This window comes from Populus nigra, chromosome 11, assembly GCF_951802175.1.
Source record: "Populus nigra chromosome 11, ddPopNigr1.1, whole genome shotgun sequence".
NCBI classification, from domain to species: domain Eukaryota; kingdom Viridiplantae; phylum Streptophyta; class Magnoliopsida; order Malpighiales; family Salicaceae; genus Populus; species Populus nigra.
The window spans coordinates 11398092-11421552 of record NC_084862.1 but is presented as its reverse complement, the minus strand read 5'-3'; the positions used below and the strand labels follow the sequence as shown (position 1 = coordinate 11421552).

The following is a 23461-nucleotide window of genomic DNA, read 5'->3' as shown; positions in this document are numbered from 1 at the left end:
TTTTTTATTAAAGGCTAATAAAACACAACTTTAAACCTCTTATAAGAATTTTGAGTTCTATCATAGTCTCCAATACAAGAATCACGACATATTTTGACTACATTTTCCTTTCTACACCATTCTTTTCCAATCACAATTCTTCCTTTATACTTGAGTATTCCATCCACAAAGCTATATTCAGGCCAATTGTCAACTCCTACTAATTTCTCAGAGATGATCTCCTGTAGTTGATAATTATTTTTGTAGGTTTCCATGATCTTCTTATCCATGTTGGTACCACTATTGAAATGGAATTACAGTCACCCACGTCTTGTATAACATATTCATCAGCAGTTTCGAATCCTTTACCAATAATCACTCTACTTGATAAAGCATTAACAACCTTCTTGTTCATTTTTTTTTTGTAAAAAATCCGATACCTTAGCCTCAATAGTTTTGTCAAACCTTTTCTTTACATGAAAGAATGAGTTTTTTGATCCAACAAATATTTCAACTTTCATGTTCAGTTTTGATAACAAACTATCAAAACTGATCATGCTCAAAATAATATCTCCACCTATCCATTGCCATTAAAATTACAGGAATTCTTTCTAATATATAAACAATCCTAAATATATAGAATATAAAGCTTCACTAAAGAAAGACAATGATCTCTCTTCTTGACCTAGTACTGCTCCTATTTCTACAGCATAAGCATTAATTCCTAGTAAAAAAGTCTTATTAAAATCAGGTAATGCCAATATTGATACATCATACAAGGTTTTTTTAAGTCTTTCAAAAGCCATTTGTGAGTTCTGATTCCAGCTGAAACTATTTTTCTTGAGTAATTCAGTCAAAGACCTACTTATAATTCCAAATCCTCTTATGAATTTTCCATAATATCATACCAACCTTAAAAGCCCCTAAACTCATTAGTTGTTTTAGAAATATACTAATCTCTCATTGCTTTTACCTTTAGGATCTGTATCAACCTCTTTAGTTGATAAAATATGCCCCATATACTTCACCTGAGATTCACATAATATATATTTAGATTGTCTAGCAAACTAACAATGATCTTTTAATGTTTCCAGTGCTGTTTTGAGGTGAATGACATATAACTCAAAGGTAGGGCCATATATTAGGATATCATCAAAGAAAACCAACATGAATTTCTTAGAAAAGTCTCTAACATATTGTTCATTAATGCCTGAAATATTTTAGGTGTATTTGTTAGTCTAAAGGGCATCACCCTTTCCATTCTTGAAACTTAGCACTTTGTTCAAACATATTTGTGAGTCTAGATACTTCACCTTTGATGCTCTCAATTTTCTTTTAATAATGAGTCTCTTTCTAAGCCCTTTCTTCATTTTTCATCTTTTATCTCAGTCAGGTGTAATAGATATTAGGTGGGGGAACTTATGTTTCAACCCAGGAGTATGCATGTTAAATGTATGATCATCTTTTTATATGATGAACTCGCTTTTCAAAGGGTGATATATAGTCATAACTTTTTCATAATGAAACAATAATTTTGATTCTTGTCTAAACTCTACAATGACAATTTTCTGACTTACAATCAATGCATCACCCATAAATCCTGAGTTTAAGATGCGTCAAGAAGGGCTTGTCTTGATGCAAAATGAAGGTAGCACATTCAACCTAAGAACATGTTCTATTCATTAAGTGAGCATGAGTAGGTTTTCTACCTGATCTTAAAAGGGTCACAAATCTGCCTAGTGATAATCTTTGTAAAGACAGTATGAGGGCGTTGCAAGGAGTGGATAAAGTATGTATATCCACTATTACTAAGTAGGCATTCAGATATGAGTTGAGTTTTTTACGCATTTGAAACTTGACCAATAGTCATAGGGTATATTGTTAATCCCCCACCTCACTTAGAAGTTTGTGTGTGCTTGAAAATTTAAGACGTGTGATGCATGAGGTAATTCTATATAATGCATAAACAATATGTATAAAAATTTAAGTGTATAAGTAAACAATAAAAGGAAATGCATATTAAGAATAAACATACAAACCAAACAATAATCAGACAAAAAAACAAAGCTTAGTCCATCGGTGGTTCCTAATGGAGTTGTCATTATGTCACAGATGTGCAGTGTCACGACAATCATCCTCCCAGATCAGAAACAGTGTGGGAAGAAAGGATAAGGAACCCTTATCCTTTATCAGTAAAAACAGAGAATGTGAGTCGCCACCTAGTATTTTGGTCACTAGGAACCCTAACTGGTCTTAGAGTTTGGAAAAGGGGACTAATTGCATAAAATTAAGGAAGGTATTAGCACTCCTAATACGCCTTACTTGAGGTAAACTATATTTTTTATTTGTCTGATATAAACTAAGGTATTGTTGTGTTTTCTAATCGTTGATCCTTCTATTGTCAAAGAAAAGTCCTCCTCAATAAGGAGGTCCTTATCTTAATATGTTAACAACCTAATCATTCTAATGTCAATGTAATAACAAAATGAACTATGTTTTCATATAACATTGAGAATACGTCTTACATATAAGTTTGTAATACTTGATACTAAAAGAAAACAAAATATTTTTTTTGGTATTTTTTAAATATAGGCCTAGTTTTCATGACTTTAATAAACTAATTATTAAATTCTAAAATGCATGCAAGTACATATTTTGAATTTTTGTATGGAAATACAATATGATGTTTTATATTTTTTAAAGACTTGGTGATATGCAAATTAAAATAGAAATTGTATTCTTGAAAGAAAAGATTTTTTTTTTGTTGTTTTTTATGGCTGAGAACCGATTCGTTTAATATCAAAAAAGCATCTTGCTTGTAGGATACAATTCTAAATACTAAATATGAAAGGGTGAAAAACAAGTGGGGGAATCAAAAATTGATTTGCAAAATTATCATCAAACCTTTGAAAATTTAACTAAAGCCATGACTTTAGCGCAATACAGTAATATGTTTTAAATTGAACAAGATATCAATTTATAAGCAAGTTATCAATTTATAAACAAGTTATATGTTATTCGAAATTCAACTCAAAAGCATATAAACACTAATCCCAAACATAAACCATAAATTAAAAAAAACTAAATTTCAATTAGCGATGACACTCCAAAAAGTAAACGCACCATCCAACACAAATTATCAAATAAAAAACACACATCAATTCAAATCAAATAATGTCCAAAGAGTCCAAATATTATACAAAAACAATAAACATATATCAAACTCTACAACATTCTAGCAATACTGTTAAAAAATAATCTGAGATCATGAATTGACCTTCTAAAGGTTAGGAATTAATTGGAGAGGTTTCCGCAACCAATAAAATATTTATAGACATGGAGGAACAATGACAGCACGCGTATCCACTCACCATCGCTATTGGTGGTGTGTGGGTTCATGTGCCCCCACAAGAAAAACCAGGAAATGAGTGGATCTGGATTGGCTTCTTCTCCTGTTTCTTCCTATGCTGGCGGTGGGGGCCACCAAGAAGAAAAACACATATGCTAGTTGATTCATTTTAATTTTATTTTTTAGGATCTGTTCTTGATTTCCTATTCTTCTCCTCCGTGGATGGTTCTGTTGTAAAGGAAACCCTTTACTTTGGTGGTCATGGTCTATTATGAGCGAGGGAGCTATTGGTTAAAGCTTTGTTGTCGCTGTCAGCATGGTTGGAAATGGTGGATCTTTGGCGGAAGAAGAATGGTTGGGAAAGATCTGTGGTGCTGGTCAGGTTACGGTGGAACGGTGGTAATGATAATGGAGGATGACTTAGAGAAGAAAAGGGGACGTTTGTCTATGTAGTGGTTAATAAGGGAATTTTTAGCATGTATATTTTCCACTATTCATGGTTGATTTTGAAATATTTTGGATGTGTTGTACAAGTTAATTAGAATTTTGGATTCCTTTTTGAACTATTGACTTCATGGGAAATTAATGTGTTTTCAGATACTAGATTACTGAGTAGGTAGAATCCGACAGTAAAACCAAACATTGATTGATTTTGGGTTGCAAAGGAAGCTATACAACTCAGTTCTAGGCATTCATCACCATTTTCAAATATCTGAGATAAAGATCTACAAAACATATGAAGGGCATAGAACTCAGTTTTGTTGTTTCGAAACCCAAAGAGCGAGTCAAAAAACAAGGATTGAATCAGACCTGAACTTCCTGCACTCCAAATGCTGTCTTAGGTTATGGCCCATATCTCAAGTCTCAGAGGTCTAAAAATTGCAAGATTAGTGTCATTGGAAAGAAGATTCAATTTTCTACAATTTCTCCAAAAATAGAGATCTTGTAATTCATATGTTTCCTGCCTCATATCTGGCCTGCAATATCCGGATAGGAAAGGAATATGAAACAGAGAAGGAAACTTTCTTCTTTTCATATGGGGGTAAAAAGGCCAGAATATAAAAGAGAAAAATAGAGATTGACCAGGGAGACGGAGAGACATAGAGAGCCCTTAGAATACACCAAAAAGAAAAGAGGAGTCGGCACAAAAGGGAGACTAAAACAGAGAACAAAAATGGAGACTAAAACAGAGAAAAACAGGGGACGAAAATCAGGGAAGATTGGAAGACACCTATCTATTCTACTGCTATTCTATGCTTTTGAGTCATGTTCATCGTATCAAGTTTATTTCTCTTTAATTTAACTAAGGAGTAGACTTTTATTCTGGGATTTTTTATGTAACCTTACTATGATTATGTGAACAATTTCTTTGATTGATTTATTACATTAGTTGTTAAGTATTTCATTCTATGTTTAATGCTTGTATATGTTTGGCCAACATTTGCATGATTTGGGATTCAATTTGAGACCGAGAAGTGATAATTGTTTTAGATAGTGTTTGAAATACCTTTAGAAATTTATAGGACAAAGATATCTTAGGAGCTTTTATAATCATTAAAGGTTTTATGGTACTTAATAAATTTTGACAAGTTCAGAAATTTTGTAGAGTAAATGAAGCTTGCTTGTTAAAATAATTCCTTGATACTCGAGAGAGATTAATTTTTAAATTAGAAAAACCTGATTATCAATGCTAAGAATAACTAATTCAATTAAGAAAGTTCACATAGGAATAGTTACGGTAAGTTAGAAATCCTAGAATCAGTAGAATTGAATTCAAAAATATTTAATCAGTTGGTTGTTTGTTTTTAATCATTAATTTTTGTTTTGAAAACTATCTCATTCTATTCCTCAAATAGATCATAATTTTAAAAGATTTTGGTAATTAGCAATAATTTTTACAAATCCTCGTGGGACGATACTCTACTCATTATTTTATTACTTATTACGATTAGTGCACTTGAAAAATTAATCAACAGTGGCTGGCGGATGAGTTATTGGTTTGGTTTACTCCCTTTTGGCTGTCAAGGCTGGATGGTGAAGGGTTATGGGTATAGTCGTGGTAGGCCAGGAGAGGAGAGTTTGGAAGTGCGGTTGGCAGTTCCTATGTGTTTCTGGAGAAGATAGTCTGATGATGGTGGCATCTGTAGGTGGTGTCTATTGTAGATGAGAGGTTTTAGCCGAGGAAGATAGAGGTGTTGACGATGGTCTTTTGAAGGAGAGATGGGGGAACAAGTTCATTTTGGGAGGTAGAAGAGGGGGACAACTAAGAGAGGAAAAGGGGAAATATATGGCTGAAGGGAGAAGGATACACTACTATTAGGGAGAGGGCTTTAGTTGAAGGAGATGAAGATATGGTTAGTGGGGCTACCGTGGGGGAGATTGAGACTAGTTCGGGATAAGGAGAGGGCATCGGTGGCTAGGTTTAGGCTTATTAGAGTAAAGGTTTTTTCTTTGGGTTGTGGTTTTTTGGGGTTTTCTTTATGGCTCTCCCTCTTTGTGTGTGTCATGTTGACACCTATTTATAGCTGGAAATGTTTTTCTTCCCTAATTGCTTATTCAATTATTTGTATTTTGATTTTTTGAAAACAAGCAATATTAATGTCGACTTAATGAGAAAAATCAATGATTTTGAAAATGATGTGTTGAAAGCCCAACGCGTTGTAAAGACATTTGAGATTTGAATCCATTTGAGATGACGCTAAAAATGCTGAAAATGACGCAAATAAATCAAGAATGTATTTTTTGGTTTTTCATTGTTTTTTTGTATTTCTTTGTTTTCTTTTCTCAAAATAACTTTAAAAGTAGGGTTGAAAATTGAGTAGAAACATATACAATAACAATATATTATGCTAGCAATAGTAAAAAAATGAATGAGACTGGAAAAATATTCATACTGCCTCCTTCACATAATATGAGGCATAAGATCTTCCTTTCTTTCCCATATCATTCTCAATTTTATTGAAAAGATTCAAACGAGCTTTATAAAGAACTTTCATGTAATCGGCAGGTAGCTGATCAATAACATTCATGTTGTATCTGAAATTGAGATTGTAACAGTTCCGACTGTACGATTTTATCAACACTAAAAGTTCCTAACATATATATGCTCTTAATTTGAGGGTATTTTTTTTGGTAAAGAACTCTATCAAAATTTTGGCAGAGTTTTCTTTGTATTGAGGACGTCCTAAGTTATCAACTACTAGCAATTTACTCAATCAACCCATCATCACAAGGTCTCATAATTCCAGATCTTATTTCAATCATCAATATTCAACACCTCATACAATCCACACACACACACACACACACACACACACACACACACATATATATATATATATTGTTCAATATAAACATAGTCCACAAATCATATTATAAAATTTAAAAGAAAAAAGGATACTAACATGTAAAGAGAGAATTTAAAACATAATAACTAATGCACTACATTTTGATCTAAGACTTTTATATACATCAAGGTTTACACAAAAGCACACTGCATAATCGTGTTAATTCCAATTATGCTTAAGTTAAATATTTACATAAGCTTAACAAGGTGGAGTCCTAAAACTAATGATCTCTCTGGATATTTGATAGACCTGTAACACAAACAACCTAGTAAGCATACCATTATGTTGATAAAAGAAACATATATGATCATGTAGTGTATACGAATGAAGTATAAATTTTCTATCTAATCCATAGGAATTCTAACAATCAACTTATAATTTGCTTGTAAATCATTTAAATCCAATTAAAACTCATTTGCATATCCTTAATTTGAATGCTCTTATTTACTTGTATGAACCAGGTGACATTGCATAGTCTAACCTGGATATTTTTAAGCAATTATATTTATCACTTTCCCCTAGGTCATTCAAACATGAATACCCTTTACAAATTGAGTCTTATCAATTATTCCCGGGCGTCCCAACATGAACATCATTAGCCAAAGTTAATATTGTAATTCATTTCTCGACAATCCTTTCACGGATGCCATTAGCTAAAGCTCATCTTGTAATTCATGTTCTGGCAATCCTATCACGGATGCCATTAGCCGAAACTAATCTTGTAAATACGTTAGACTTTATTTACATTGAACATGACATTATTGTAATTGCGTTCACTAGAAGAACTTTAAATTGCATAAGTGCAAAGAGGAGGGAAAGTCACGCACCTACTTCACCTGTCTTTGACCTTCTTCAACAGAAGATCCAATCCTGTCACTCCTTCTGAATCACAATGAATTCTTTGTTCATGATCCCTTTAAGCTGAATGTTATAAAGAATCCATATTCATTCATTACACATATGTTACTTTCTATGCATGTTCATTTCCTCATCATAACATACATACACATATCATGTATATTTTAAGAGTTAGTATATCAACATGTAAGTGTCCGCATGACTCAGTTTATATATATATATTCATGTGAAGGTCTAACCGTTACTATCTAAGTCTCGAATCGTTATTGTTTGATATGTTATTGTCTTAGACCTGAACCGTTACTGTTTGATCTGTTGCCGTCTTACATATATCACCTTTTGTAACAGTCCTATTAAATTCATGGATTTTAGCTACCAATTTAACATCTCTCAAGAATTATTAACGTCTCATAACTCCATCGCATACAAAATCTAATAAGGACCAACAATTAATTATATTCCTTATTAGACATCCATTCCTTCTTTGATTTTCATAGTAGTAATACTTCACACAATCTCAAGAATCAACACAAGCGCTCCATGAAATTTAAAAAGTTGTAAAGAGATATTCAAAAAAATAGTTCTACTGCCTACATTATTCATCAATTCACTTCATGGAGTATATAACATTAACAGGGTTCACATAAAACAAGATTGAAAGACTCTCATCATTGGCCGACCACTAGCTCTATTTAATTATCAATTTTTTTCAATTACAATAATTTAATCACTTTACTCTAACTTTCACATTATTCTCCATGACAATTTATAAAATTTTTTCCCCCAAAATTCATTCAAGAACCTAAACTTTTCAAATTTCAAAAATTCAATCAACTAAGGACTTTAAGCCATTAAAATCAGATCAAAAGTCTTTAGAATGCCTTACCAAACAAGTAATTAAACTCTAAACACTACCCAATTCAAGCTTCCAACTCCTCTTCTTCTTTAATCTTAGTCGAACTTCCTCTCTCCTTTTCTATTGATCTTCACTTGATTTTTCTTCCTTCCAATTAATGCTCACTAAGCTTGGTTAATGTTCCCTCAAGATCTCATTTTGAGATTTTATGTTTCCTTTACCATTTTATCTTTCTCACATGTAAATGGTAGTTTCCCCTATTTCTTTTTCTCTTTTTTTTTTCTTGCCCGATATATATATATATATATATATATATATATATATATATATATATCAACTTTTTACCAAATTCCCTCTATATCCCAAATAGTAAATTTCTTGTTCCCGAGATAAAATTCCTGGATCCTGGTATTTGTTTATACAAACTTCTTACCCGGGAGAATTCAAATTTCATTTAGTTATATATTGATAATTTTATTTCCAGGTAACTCACTCCTAGTAATATTTTATTCACTTTTCTATATTTATTTATTTTTTTTGTACTTGGTTTGTTCTAATGCTTATTTGGTACTTCTGACAAATCTATTCTATAAGTACTTAGATTGTTTTTCTACCTAATTTTCAACTGGGGTTTATAGAGATAGAAAATTACATGTCCTTTCTTGAACATCTTTTTGTCGACTTTTATATTTATGAAAGATTTAGAAGTGAATGACAGCCCATGAGGTAATAAGAAACAAACCTTTCAATTGCATCACTAAAATGTTGTATTTCTTTAAAAGATACATATGCATCATATGTATCATCTACCAGTGATACAATTTTTATATATTTCGTGACCACCATCCATGAGATAACATATTTAGGCTCGAAATGGACTCCATTTTCCCAGAAATAGATCTCTACAATTCTATCTCTTGCATACAGAAACTTCTCAGCAAAATTTAAATCATTCCACCACCTAAAATGTAAATAACAATCGAGTAAAGAAATTCCACTAGAAACTTAGTCTGATGTCTATCTTGAACTCAAATATAAAATTACCTCCAGAGAATGGATAGCTCTTGTCGATGCAGTAACTAAACTTGATTGAAATCTATCTTGGCAAACTTGAGTAGAGTGTCAATGCGAGACTCCTCTTCTTCGTAGAAAGAGATGCATTTTCTAGCCTCTATTCTTAGTACACCTTTGTGAAATGGCAGATCAAAGCATTCCTATATTGCAGGTGGCGTAGTATGAGATATCAAAGGTTGTTTAGGATCCTCTACAAAGGTTATTCATGCAATCAAATTTTGCAAAGTAGTATCAATTAGAGAATTCATGATTTTTATTCTACTATGACAGATCTTTAGGATCAATTGGCTCTCACAAAATCAGCATAATTAAAGGTATGTGATGCCTATATTGCTCGTAGAGAGTAACAATAATTGGTACAGTTTTTAACAGCACTTCACAATGATTTTGAAGGACTTCAAGGTTCAATTTTGCATCGTTCTTCACTGTCTTTTGTTGACTATATTGTTAGTGAGTTATTGGCTGAAGAAATACATTTTCACTCTTATTCTGAAAAGAAAATTCTTTATGCTTCTAATCCTTCTGTACTAGCAGTACCCTCTAAATCATTCTCTAATCATCAGAATAAGCCTTACACAAGGGTTGTCTTCGATGCGTGTAGTTTCTGTAAGCGAAAAGGTCATTGAAAGGTTTAGCATCCAAAGTTGAGACAACATAATCATGCTTGGAAGCCTTGTAGCTAGTCACAATATAATGCTCATATATCACTTTAGGGTTATAAATCACCACAACACAATACCTTAGCAGTAGTTTCTTTAGGCTCTATCACCAATCCTAGTACTATGATTGAGTAATTTTAGAAGTTTCTCTCCTTATAGTCACAAGTAATGTCCATTTCTTCTTTCATAGGTCAGTTGCCTCATAATTCTTTAGGTATGTCACATTCTAAATGGGTCTTGGATTCTGGTGCTTCACATCATATATCTCTAGATTCTTTATCTTTTAATTATATGTCCCCCTCGTTCTCTATTCTTATTATGACTGCTGATAACACTCATATGCCCTTAGTAGGTGTTGGTTTTATTTTCACACCTTACTTGTCTCTTTCTAATATTTATCTTATTCCAAAACTTAAATTGAATCTTGCTTTTGTTGATCAGTTATGTGATTCTGGTGATTATTTAGTTATTTTTTCTTCTTTTTTTTACTGTGTATAGGATCTTCAATCCCAGAAGCTGGTTGGAACAGGCCATAGAGAGAAGGGACTATATATTTTGGATGAGTTAAAAGTGCTAGTTGTTGTTGTTGTTATTGTTGCTGCTGCTACTAATGTTGATTTGTCTTCTTTTTATTTGAATCCTTCCTCTTCTAGTTTCTATTTGTGACATTCTCGTCTAAGTCATGTTTTGTCTTCTTTTTTGAGATTTTTTTTCATCCACAAGAGCTTTAGGAAATTTACAAACTTATGAATTTCTGATTGTAGTAGATGTAAACCGATGAAATTTTCTGATTTACCTTTTAATCAAAGTATTTTTGTTTCTTCTTCCCTATTTAACTAGATTTATTCTAATGTATGGGGACCTCCTATTGCTACAAAAGGAGGGTTTTCATATTATGTTTTTTTTTATTGATGATCATACTCATTATTATTGAGTTTATTTAATAAAACATTGATTTGAATTCTTTGAGATATATATAGTCTTTCGATCTCTTGTCAAAACTCAACATTCAACTATTATAAGATATTTTAGGTGTGATTTGGGTGGGGAATATACCTCTAATAAATTTTAAGAGTTGCTTACCTTAGATAGAACCATTCACCAAACTTCATATACAAATACTCCTAAGCAAAATGGAGTTGTCTTTCTTAGTTACGGTGAAGGTTAAAAGGGGTATCATTGTTTTGATCCAATAACTCAAAAAATTTATGTGTCTCGTCATGTTATCTTTCTCGAGCACATACCTTTCTTTTCTATTCCATCCACTACTCATAGCTTGATTAGATCTAATCTTATTCATAAAAATCTTTTTTTTTTTCTGAGGATTCTAATAATTTATCATCTTAGGTTCTTAGTACCTCAAATACCTCAACTCATGTTCGACCAATCAGTGCTAATGATTCTACATGTACTGATACTTTATTTTTTGGTATACCTGAAGCTCTATTCTCCTCTATGGTCCCTCAAGCTCCATTTGAGATTGTGGATCCACTTCTACGTCAATCCATACGCATTCATAAGTTCATAAAGGTACCAGATTTTGCTTATTCTTGTTATTCTTCTTTATTTAATTCATTTTTAGTTTCTATTCATTGTCTCTCTAAACCCTCTTCCTACAGAGAGGCAATTCTTGATCCTCTTTGGCAGCAACCTATGGATGAGGAACTTTCTGCTTTATATAAAACAAATACTTGGAATTTGGTTCCTCTACCTCTTGGTAAGAGTGTTATTAGTTATCGTTGGGTGTATAAGATCAAGACCAATTCTGATGGGTTTATTTGAGCACTACAAAGCTAAGTTGGTTGCAAAAGGATACTCTCAATAGTATGGTATGGATTATGAGGAAACATTTACCTTTGTTGCAAAAAAGACTACGATTTATACTCTTATTGCAGTAGCTTCAGTTCATTAGTGGCATATCTCTCAACTTGATGTTAAAAATGTCTTCTTGAATGGAAATCTTCAAGAAGAAGTTTATATAGCATCCCTTCTGGTGATTCACATGACTCTGGGTATGCATGTAAGCTCAAGAAACCATTATATGGTCTTAAACAAACACTTGGTGCTTGGTTTGAGAAATTTTTTTTGTAATGATCTCTTCTCTTGGATTTGTTTCTAGTAGTCACGATTCTTTTTTTTTTTTGTTATTTGCATTGATGCAGGTCATATCATTTTATCTTTATGTGTTGATGATATGATTATTATTAGTGATGATATTGATGGTAATTTAGTTTTGAAGACAAAGTTAACTAGATAGTTTGAAATGAAGGATTTGAGTTATCTATAATATTAATTTCCTATGTATTGAGGTAACCTACTCACCAAGAGATTACATTCTTTTTCAGTTGAAAAATATTACAGATATTCTTAAGTGAGCTAGACTTACTAATAAAAAGATTATAGACACTCCCTTTAAGGTTAACGTAAGGTATTCTTCTTCTGATGATTTATTTTTGTTAGATCGTACTTTATACCGTAATATTGTTAAATAATTATTTTTGAAGGTGTTGATTAATGTTTCAAAGACTATAAGTATGCAGTCACCACAAGACATTTTGAATCCACGAGTCTCAATTTTTTTTTTATTTTTTTTTATTTATGTACGTAAGGCTTAAAATTGGGTAACAACAATGCTAACAAACCCATCAAAAACTAATCGTTCAGTGGAGATTTTTAAGCTCATTCCATTTTATTAACCTCAAAAGATAGATTACAGAGTGAGGGAGAGCGATAAAACCAACAATCCTATATGAAAAAAATACATAAGTAAAATAAAAATAATATATAAAATTTAGAATAAATAACTCATAACAAGATTTAACTTTTTTAAAAAACAGAATTCAAACTTAACTTTTAAAATATATATATATATATATATATATATATATATATATATATATATATATATATATATGTGTGTGTGTGTGTGTGTGTGTGTGTGTGTGTGTGTGTGTGTGTGTGTGAGGAAAAAAAGTACACACATCTAGTGCAACAATCACACACACTTATAGTCTATCTTAGAGATTATAATGTTCACGAGTCACCTGCTCGTTTTATTACAATACATTTGGCAACATTCATAGAGAGTTCTAGCATGAGCTCAACGTAAGAGTTCTAAACCATTATTCACACATAGGCACTTCCTCAACATATAATAAAGTAATATAATCTTTTAAACTTAATGGGATTGTGTAGGCATCGTCATCATCCCCGTACATAACATCAGTAACTCGAGCAAGGTTAACATTATGTTGAAGGAGAACCTTCGGAGCATTAGTTGGCCTCATGCAATCTTCATTGATGTCCTTCCATCCATTTGCGACCATCTTTTGTATCTCTTCAGTTGCTTTCTTGCCCGAGACAGCATATTGTTTCATGTAGCATTCAACACCGGATGCGCAGTCTCCTCTCTTTTGTTCATCCTTCAAGTATATTGACGATGTTATAGCTGTTAGAAAAGAACCTTAACATGGAAAAATTTCTAAACACAAAAAAATTGAGAAGAAAGACAGTCATGAGTTGAACCTTGGTTCAATTTTTTTGACGCACGAAAATGATTGAAAAATCTTGTAAGCTATTAAGTATATCATAATTTGAGCTAATACTTTTAAGAAATTTTGTTTTTAAGAATTCAGACATCGTACCTCGTGGCCCACAATGTCATTCATCAAACGACCGATCATCTTTCCAGCTTTAATAATTTTTGGATTACTTTTTAGCCATCCATACTCCTCCCCTCCTGCAACATCTTCCATTCCAAGGAAGGAGGCTGCCATGATTACCCCATAAGCACTTGTGGCTAATCCATTGCGCACATACTCGTCGAATGTTGGGATATGGCATTTATCTGCCCACTCCGCCTCCGCATGGTAGCCTCTCACCAATTCTTTGAACTAATAGCATACAAATAAAACAAAGATTGTGTGGTAAAACCTATGCAATATATCAATTAATATATATACAATAACAATATATTATGCTAGAAATAGTAAAAGAAAGCATGAGACTGGAAAAATATTCATACTGCCTCCTTCACATAATATGAAGCATACGATCTTCCTTGCTTTCCCATATCATTCTCAGTTTCGTTGAAAAGATTCAGAAGAGCTCTATAAAGAACTTTCATGTAATCGGCAGGTAGTTGATCAATAGCATTCATGCTGCATCTGAAATTGAGACAGAAAATTCCATTTCCTTTCCTGAACGTCTTTGTATCGACTTCTTTGTTTATGAAAGATATAGAAGAGAAAGACAGCCCATGAGGTAACAAGAAACAAACCTTTCAATTGCATTAGTAAAATGTTGTATTTCTTCAAAAGATGCATATGCATCATATGTATCATCTACCAATGATACCATTTTTGTATATTTCGTGACCATCATCCGAGAGAAAGCATATTGAGGCTCGAAATGGACTCCATTTGCCCAGAGATAGACCTCTACAATTCTATCTCTTGCATATGGAAACTCCTCAGCAAGATTTAAATCATTCCACCACCTAAAATATAAATAGCAACGGAGTAAAGAAATTCCAATAGAAACTTAGTTTGATATTTCTCTCTAACTTAAACAAAAAATTACCTCGAGAGAATGGATAGCTCTTGTCGATGTATTAACTGAACTCGATTGAAATCTATCTTGGCAAACTTGAGTAGAGTGTCATTCCGAGACTCATCTTCTTCGTAGAAAGAGATGTATTTTCTAGCCTCTATTCTTGGAATGCCTTTGTGAAAGGGCCGGATCAAAGCATTCCTAATATGGTCTGCTAGATGTGGGCTTGATTGCGTAGCCAAAGACTCCAGGTTCGTCTTTGTGAAAACAAGGGCTTCATCCAGTACCCGTTCTCCATGCACACTTAAAAATGAAGCTTCATACAAGCCCAGGATGCCTTTAACATCGTTGATGATTGTTTTCTTAAACTCTCCGTTGGTGTCCTTGAACTTGTCGAACACAACTGATTCATAAAAAAACACACTACAAATTTTAGCCAATTTTCAAAAGATGTTTGTGGATTATGAAAGTATGTTTATTTAGTTTCATGAAAGTTTTGCTAGTTACAATAATTTTACTTTTCTAGTCATTTTTTTAATAATCTTAATTTGACCATAGATTACTTCTTGTAAAAGAAAGACAGATTTAGCAGAGTTTAAAGTGCTGTCCAAGAATTAATTCTTGAGATGTTAAGATTTAATTTTTCCTCGGAGATTAACTAATGCTCTCATAGTGTCAAAGAATTAGTTTTGGGGATGTTAATTAAGGTTTGAAAGGCTATAAACTGGAAGTATGCGCTCACCGCAAGGCATTTTGAATCCATGCTGTCTCAATACTCGAAATAGAAGTGACAAAGTGTAGAGATCGAAGTCATGCTTCTCAAGAAGATCGGGAAGGTCAGCAAAAATTTCTTGAAGGCTGTTTTCAATCTCGTCGTCAAAATGATACGACACACCAAGCCGACATAACAGATTAATGAATTCAATATGTTCCACTGGATCCTTTTTGGATGCCATCAGCATGTCCTTCACATTTCCCTTCAACACTTCTACTTGTCTGGTGTACCACTCGAATTCCTGCACTGAAATATTCAGTAAGAATCAACTGTCTTATTACTCTAGCTACAGAAAGATGTTTTTTTTTTTTGGTGAATTCAAGAATATATATAAAATAAAAAAAGTCTGAACAAAGAGAATAGAGTTTTAACTATATAGGTAGTAACCCAGGTCACAGTCTAACGATATGAAAGAAAAATAAGAAACAAACAACTCTACTAATGGAGCGATAATACAAAAAACCAAACAAAATCAAAACTTAAGTGGACCAAGCTGAAATACATTCATGATTTCTATACAGATCGACACTTGTATACCAGAATGAAAAATTCAGATTTTTGATCCAACCTGAAACAAAATAGAATAAATACCATAGGATATCTTTCCATATAGGCTACTTTTCCTCAAATATCATGTTGTTTCTAGTATTCTATATAGTCCAGACAATGTTAAATATAAAACCACCCAAATAGATATTTCAAACTTACAATGATATTTTTATAGAAGACCTAGCTATTGATATTAAAGGTCGTCAAAAACATATGATATTACCCAACTTAGATCTCTTCTAGCTACAATTTTATTCTATAGTTTCCAGGCCACAAGGCAATGTATGAGAATGTGGGAGACAGTTTAAGACTAGTGCTTACAAAAAAAACAACAATCATCTTGAGCGCTCAAGATATTTTTTTTAACCAGAAAGACTCTTATGCAAAGACTTTTATTAGAGCCAGCCATAAAATCATATCTGATTTTGAGAGGCAAATAGATTTTCAGGCATCTATAACATAAGTTTTAGATATAGCAAACCTGATTCTTTCAAGGACAGGTATTCAAGAGTTTACAGTAGGATATGTCTCTCAACTAGAAAGATGAATTCTTTGTTTAAAATAAAAGCAAACGACCAGACAAAAGTATAACTACTTTCACATCAACTTTGACCCGAGAGGAGTGGAGACATAAGATATACATCATTTTATCATTAAAAAAAACACAGACAAGTAATAAATAATTTAAAAATTTAGAAACAAATTGTGAAACATCAGATTACAATCTTAGGGCAGAATTGGATGACAGATCCCACAAATCTAATGGCTCTAAGGGCTTATATATAGTTTTGAAACTTAATTTTTCTTAATACTGCTACACATATATAGAAGAGAAGAAGTTTACCGTTTGTGGGAAGGAAAATGAAGCGAAGCTACAACCCCACAAGCTTGGTGGGAAACTTGCCTCTGGACGAGAATTGTTTTGGCGATTACTGTTTGCTGTTAAATGTGCTTGGGTTTCCATTTTTTTCAGAAGAACTAGAGGCTAGTTTTTTAATTACTGGTTGAGCATCTAAATCATCAATGGAAGGCTATTTATAATAAAATATCAAGACGTTACGTACTTTGATTTTTCTTATGGAAATTCTTAATATACATTAAAAAAAAATGATGGATGTGATTTTGGTATTGACGCATAAGAAAAATGGTACAAACATTATATCTAGGTTGATGTCTTCACATGTTAATTAAGTTATGGTTTAATTTTTTTTTTGATTTTTTAATCATGAAATGGCTTCAAATGATTGGAGACAGTTTAGCCTCATAATGGACTTGATTGCATAGTAGCAAGATAATCTGGGTTGCGTTTGCGTTATGGTTTAAAGGGATAATAAAGAAAGCTGGTTGAGTTATTATTGAGCAAAAAAAAAGTTTAAGTGTTGATCCAATTTGAATAGAAAAATGGTTAAGGTGACATTTGAGGTGTACATTTGAAAATTTTAAAGTGACAATTCAAAGCTTAAGGTGACACGCTTGAAAATTTTAAGTTGAAAAAAGTTTTTTTTTTTGATTAATGTGAATGTCCGAGCCAGCTTGCATGCATCTTGACTAATCATATAAGTTTTGAAGTTAACGACCATGTAAGTCTCCAGTAATAATCATATAAGTAAGGTTTGAATCTAAAATCACATAAACAAATTTAAGTTGGGAACTTATGTACGAGAAGTTATCCCCAAAGTACAATTGCAAAATGACATTTGAGTGATTGGTGCGTAGTCTCATTTAGCATGTGGTTAACATTTGTTAATTTTAGGTGTGTGTTTGAGAACGTAAATCACGTTTTAAAAAAAATTTAATTTTTTTTGTTTAAAATAAAATTTCTTTTTTATATTTTCTAATCATTTTAATATGTTAATATTAAAAATATTTTTTTAAAAATATTTTTTTTATTTTAATATATATATATTTTAAAAAATACTTTACACACCGTACCAAGCCCTTAGTCAATGTTATTACCAAATGTGTTAGAACACTGTATAGCTAGTGACTTATATTTTTCTCCTTAGAGATATACGCTTCAAATACGGAAGCCGCCTCCATTTAATTTTCCATATTTGACCTAAAGTAAAATTGCAAAATGACGTCTTCTGAAATTAATCAGTTTCAGTCTAAGCCAACTTCTAAAATAAATGAACTTACGTACTCCATGTTCTTACTTATTTTTTTTGGCGTCTTCACCCAAAAATAAAAGAAAAAAAGGGAGAAAATATATAAAAAAATCGAAAATTATTGGAAGAAAACTAAAAAAATACATAAGTGAAAAGAATACACTGGAACACCAAGATAATAGTCAAATATTGGTTCAATAGGATCAAATATATAAAGATTGAAATTTAACTGTATATTTTCAACAGATAAAGAATCTATTGGCAAAGAAAATTCAATTTGATGAAATGAAATGAAATTCAAAATTAGATGTTTAAGGATGTCATGATCTATTTTTGGGTTATTCCTCAAATTCATCTTCTTTCTTTCAAAAATAAAAATAAAAATAAAATAAGGACTAATATTTTGGCAAAAAAAGAAAGAAAGAGGCAAGCTGGGCGAATTTCAAATCAACATGCAATTTTGGAGCCTAATTGTATCTCATTTTACCCAAAACTAGAGAGACAATACAGATTTAATGACAAATTAAATAATTATTAGATGAATTTGCGTAAAAATTAAGTCTAAAGACATAATTAGATTTTTAATATGCCAATTTGATTTAATAATGGGTCAATTTGAAATTTAATTATGTCTAAGAAGTAATTTGAGTCCAATTAAATGATTTAATTAGGTAGAAGGACTTAATTATACTTTAAATTAGTCAAATTAATTTTATTAGGAGTTTAATTGGTGAAAAATTAAGATTGAGAGCCCAATTTAGCCTTACTGAGAAAATTTAAATTTTAGAAGACCAAATTTGATTTTGGTCATATCAATTGATTAAAATCAGAAGCAAAACCACAAGAAAATCAAAATTTTTGGGTCAGTTAAGGGTTAAATCGTAGACATTCGTAGTCAAGGATCAATCTGCAAAAGACATCAAACTATGGGGGCTCAATTAATTGAAATTAAGAGTGAAATTGAAGAAACTTTTAAGTTTAATGATGAATTAAGGGTCAATTTGCATAAATCCGAGACCAAGGATAAATATGAAAAAGACGCAAAACTCTGAGGCTAAAATTGAAATTTGTTAAGGATGAAATTGCATAAAATTAAAAAATTTAAGCCAAACAAGGGTATGATTGAGAGAAATCACAAATTGAAGGCCTCAAATGACTTTACTAAAACGGTGCTCTTTTGATTACTGTTCATCTTTTTCTTTATAATTTTCATAAAAAAGACAACTCAAGGAGCTACTTTGTAGATGCATTTAATGCATCTACCCTTCACCAAAATTGACAAAACATGCACGAAAATGATCACTTGACATTCGACCATACCCCGATATGGTTTTTACCAACTGATAAGCACCAAAACGAACATGGAGCCAACCCAAAGAAGCTAACTTAAGCAGCCTTCAACTGTCAAATTTGACAGTTCATGATGCCTACTTTGAGTCAATAGTTAGGATCCTTCTCAACTGAATTTGTTTCCCAGTGAAGACAATATTGTCCTCTTTCACAACCTATAAACTAGGGTGGATTTCTTGATCTAGGCATGAAGAAGCACATGTCCAAAGTTGACAAAAAAATCAGCTTTTCCTCTCCATTTCTGCTGCCAATTGACAATTCTCTCTTTTCTTTCTCTGTTTCCACCACCACCTTTTACATCGTTCAATTTTAGTAAGAAAGTTCCTAGTACAAATTTTATCACTATCTCATAACCCAAATTTTGATTTTTGATAAATGAAATGAAAAAAAATTAAATGAATGATAAAAAATTAAAATTTGGGTCAAAACAATACAAATTGCAAGTTTTGAGGGTTTAATCAGGGTGAAAATATAACTTTGAAAGTTAATTTTGGTAGGAACTAAAAGAATTGACAAGAATAGGGACTCAATTAAATTTTGAATTGGTTTAATTAATGATATTGAGAGTTTAATTGAAGAATTGATAAGTTTTGGGACTTAATTTAGCTTAAAATTAGTTTAATTAATAAAATCAAAGGTTTAATTAAAAAAATATTAAAATTCAGGGCTGATTTGAGTCAAAATTACAAGAAATTAAAGTCTAATGAGCAAAATGAAAAGACGAGAGTACTATAGAGAGGTCAATTGAGTTTTTTAAGGGTAATTTTGAAAGAGTTAAAAGTTAAAGGGTCAATTAGAGATTAGATTGACTAAATTTGAAGCAAAAGACTGTTTTATAAAAGGCGTTGAAATTCAAGGGTCTAACTAAAGTTTCCCAGGGGTTTGTTTAGAAAATTTGGAAACGTCAAGGACGAAATCGAAAATGGTCATCCCCAGAACAAAACGTCGCCGTTTCCACATGCATTGTTCATCTTCATCTTCTTCTTCCTCTAGAGCTAAAAGTCCGCCTGCAAAGAAGGGAAGGAAAGTATGAAATGAAGGCATCCCATGTTAAAATATCAACACCAGACTTGTTAAAATAAACTGACCAAGTCAGCAAAGTTGTCCTATTCTTTTGCAGCTCGTTAGTTTCAATTATTGTTTTACTAATTATAGGAAGTTGTTAGTATTCTGTGGCTAGAATAATGGAAGCAACTGTTAGTTTCTATTTTTACGTAACTGATCTGCCTATATAAAGCATATCAGTCCAGCTCAATAATATTATCTCATTCATTCTTATCTTCCAGTGTATCTCTCTGTTTTTATTGTTCAACAATTGGTATCAGAGCCAGGCCCCCGGAGTTAGCCATGATGGATGAATCCTCGGAATGCCGAACAGAAGGTGGTGGGCCCCCAATCACGATGTAATCCATGGATCAGCTTTATTGGATAGGCGGTGTGCTCCCTTCATGGATGTGTCCTGATCCCAACACGGTGAAGAGGAGTTGACCTAGAAAGAGCAAACTCTCAAGTCAGGTAGTGCTCTCCGGATGCTTCATGGACGTGTCCTGACCCCAACACGGTGAAGTAGAGAATGAAGAATCCTGGTTGGTTGAGAGTGGACGGATGAATGATCGGTTTGAGGGGAGGCTCGGTGGTCCTTTGTTCGAGGGGAGGATTGTTGGGTATACGAACAAAGTCCCACATTGGCTAGAAATGGGAAGGATCATGGGTATATAAGGATGAACAAATATCTCCATTGGTATGAGGCCTTTTGGGTATAACCCAAGAGCAAATCCATGAGGGCTTAGGCCCAAAGTGGACAATATCACACCAATATGGAGATAGGTGGTGTCCATAGTCCTTACAAGTGGTATCAGAGCCTTGCTAAAAAGAGATCTGTGTTTCTGGTTTGTGAGAGTTAAACACGTGAGAAAAAGAGAGAGTGAGATGGGTGATCTTCAAGTCATTGGAGGGATTAAAAAGCTCAACAATCAGAACTACAAAACTTGGTCAACATGCATGATGTCTTACATGCAGGGCCAAGATTTGTGGGAAGTTATGAGTGGTTGTGAAATTACACAACCAGAGGCTGAAGATGCAAGCGGTACTCTACGAAAATGGAAGATAAAGGCAGGCAAAGCAATGTTTGCTTTGAAAACTACAATAGAAGAAGATGTGCTGGAACATATTTGAGATGCCAAAATTCCTCATGAAGCTTGGAATACATTTGCCAAGCTATTCTCCAAGAAGAATGACACAAAACTTCAACTACTGGAGAGTGAACTGCTGTCAGTAGCTCAACGTGAGCTTCCTGTTGCCTAGTTCTTTCATAAAGTGAAGACTTTATGCAGAGAGATTTCTGAATTGGATACAAAAGCTCCAATTGGTGAAACCAGGATGAAAAGAATAATCATTCATGGTTTACGTCCAGAATTCAAAAGCTTTGTTGCTGCAGTACAAGGATGGCAAAACCAACCATCACTTGTTGAGTTTGAGAATTTGCTTGCTGGACAAGAAGCCTTAGCTAAGCAAATGGGAGGAGCTTCAACCAAGGGTGAAGAGGAAGCACTCTACGTCAGCAAAGGCAGCAGGAATTTTAAGCAGTATGGAAATGGTGGAGTGAAAAAGTACAGTGACAAGATCAAAAGTCATCAAGGTGCAGGAGGCAACCGTGCAATGGGAGGCTGGAAAAATCAAGGTGCAGAAGGCAACCATTCAATGGGAGGCTGGAAAAATCAAAGCAACAACAAGAAATTTGAAGGAAAATGTTACAATTGCGGGAAGAGAGGTCATATGGCCAGAGTCTGCAATTTGCAGAAACAATACATGGAGAGTAATGTTGCTACCTCTAAAGTTGAAGATGAATGGGATGCAGAGGCACTACTTGTCACAGAGGAAGAAGACAATGAACTGGCTCTTACTGTAACAACGATTCTGTGTGATGTTGTTAATACCAGAATTGAAGCCGAATGGGATATTCAGACAATATCTATAGCAGGAGAAGATGATGAACAAGCCTTCACAACAAATATGTCTGATCAAATTGATTATGAAAGTGACTGGATTGTAGACTCCGGCTGTTCAAATCACATGACTGGAGATAAGGAGAAGCTGTAGAATTTGACAGAATACAAGGGAAATCGTGTGGTAATAACAGCCAACAATTCAAAGTTACCAATAGCTCACGTTGGTAATACAATGGTTTCTAACTATCACAGTGACAATGAAGTGGCACTTCAGAAGGTTTACCATGTTCCAGGTATGAAGAAAAATCTTCTCTCGGTGTCACAGATAACATCGGCCGGGCATTATGTTTTATTTGGACCACAAGATGTGAGAGTTTATCACAATCTTGAGGTTACAGAGGAGCCACTAATGAAGGGTCAGAGGCGAGAATCAGTCTATGTAATGTCAGCAGAAACTGCATACATAAATAAAACCAGGAAGAATGAAACACCAGATTTATGGCACTCACGGTTGAGTCATGTCAGCTATTCCAAGCTAGCTGTGATGATGAAGAAATCAATGGTGGAAGGTCTTCCTCAACTTGAAGTAAAAACAGATGTGGTATGTGAAGGATGTTAATATGGAAAGGCACACCAATTGCCGTATGAAGAGTCAAAATTCAAAGCCAAGAAACCATTAGAATTGGTTCATTCTGATGTGTTTGGCCCGGTGAAACAAGCATCTCTCAGTGGAATGAGGTACATGGTGACCTTTATTGATGATTTTTCACGGTATGTATGGGTATATTTTCAAAAGGAGAAATCTGAAACATTCTCAAAATTCAAAGAATTCAAAAGTGCAGCAGAAGCAGAAATTGGTGAACATATTCAGTCTCTACGCACGGATAATGGAAGAGAATATATGTCAGATGAATTCTTCAAGTTCTTACAGAGTCATCGAATAAGTCATCAATTCACATGTGCCAACACCCCACAACAGAATGGCATCGCAGAAAGGAAGAACAAGCACCTCACAGAAATTTGTCGATGCATGCTCCACACAAAAAATGTCCCTAGAC

General features: G+C 33.1%; 1 protein-coding gene across 1 annotated transcript; it reads right to left on the bottom strand.

The window, feature by feature from the left end:
• Window positions 1-13244: 13244 nt before the first annotated feature.
• Window positions 13245-16961, bottom strand: LOC133667853 (probable terpene synthase 6). The gene is made up of 7 exons (XM_062087534.1): window positions 16842-16961; window positions 15416-15689; window positions 14704-15076; window positions 14402-14620; window positions 14147-14288; window positions 13767-14015; window positions 13245-13544 (listed from the first exon to the last, which is right to left on the bottom strand). The coding sequence occupies exons 1-7, from the start codon at window positions 16959-16961 to the stop codon at window positions 13245-13247; spliced, it is 1677 nt and encodes a 558-aa protein (XP_061943518.1).
• Window positions 16962-23461: the final 6500 nt, after the last annotated feature.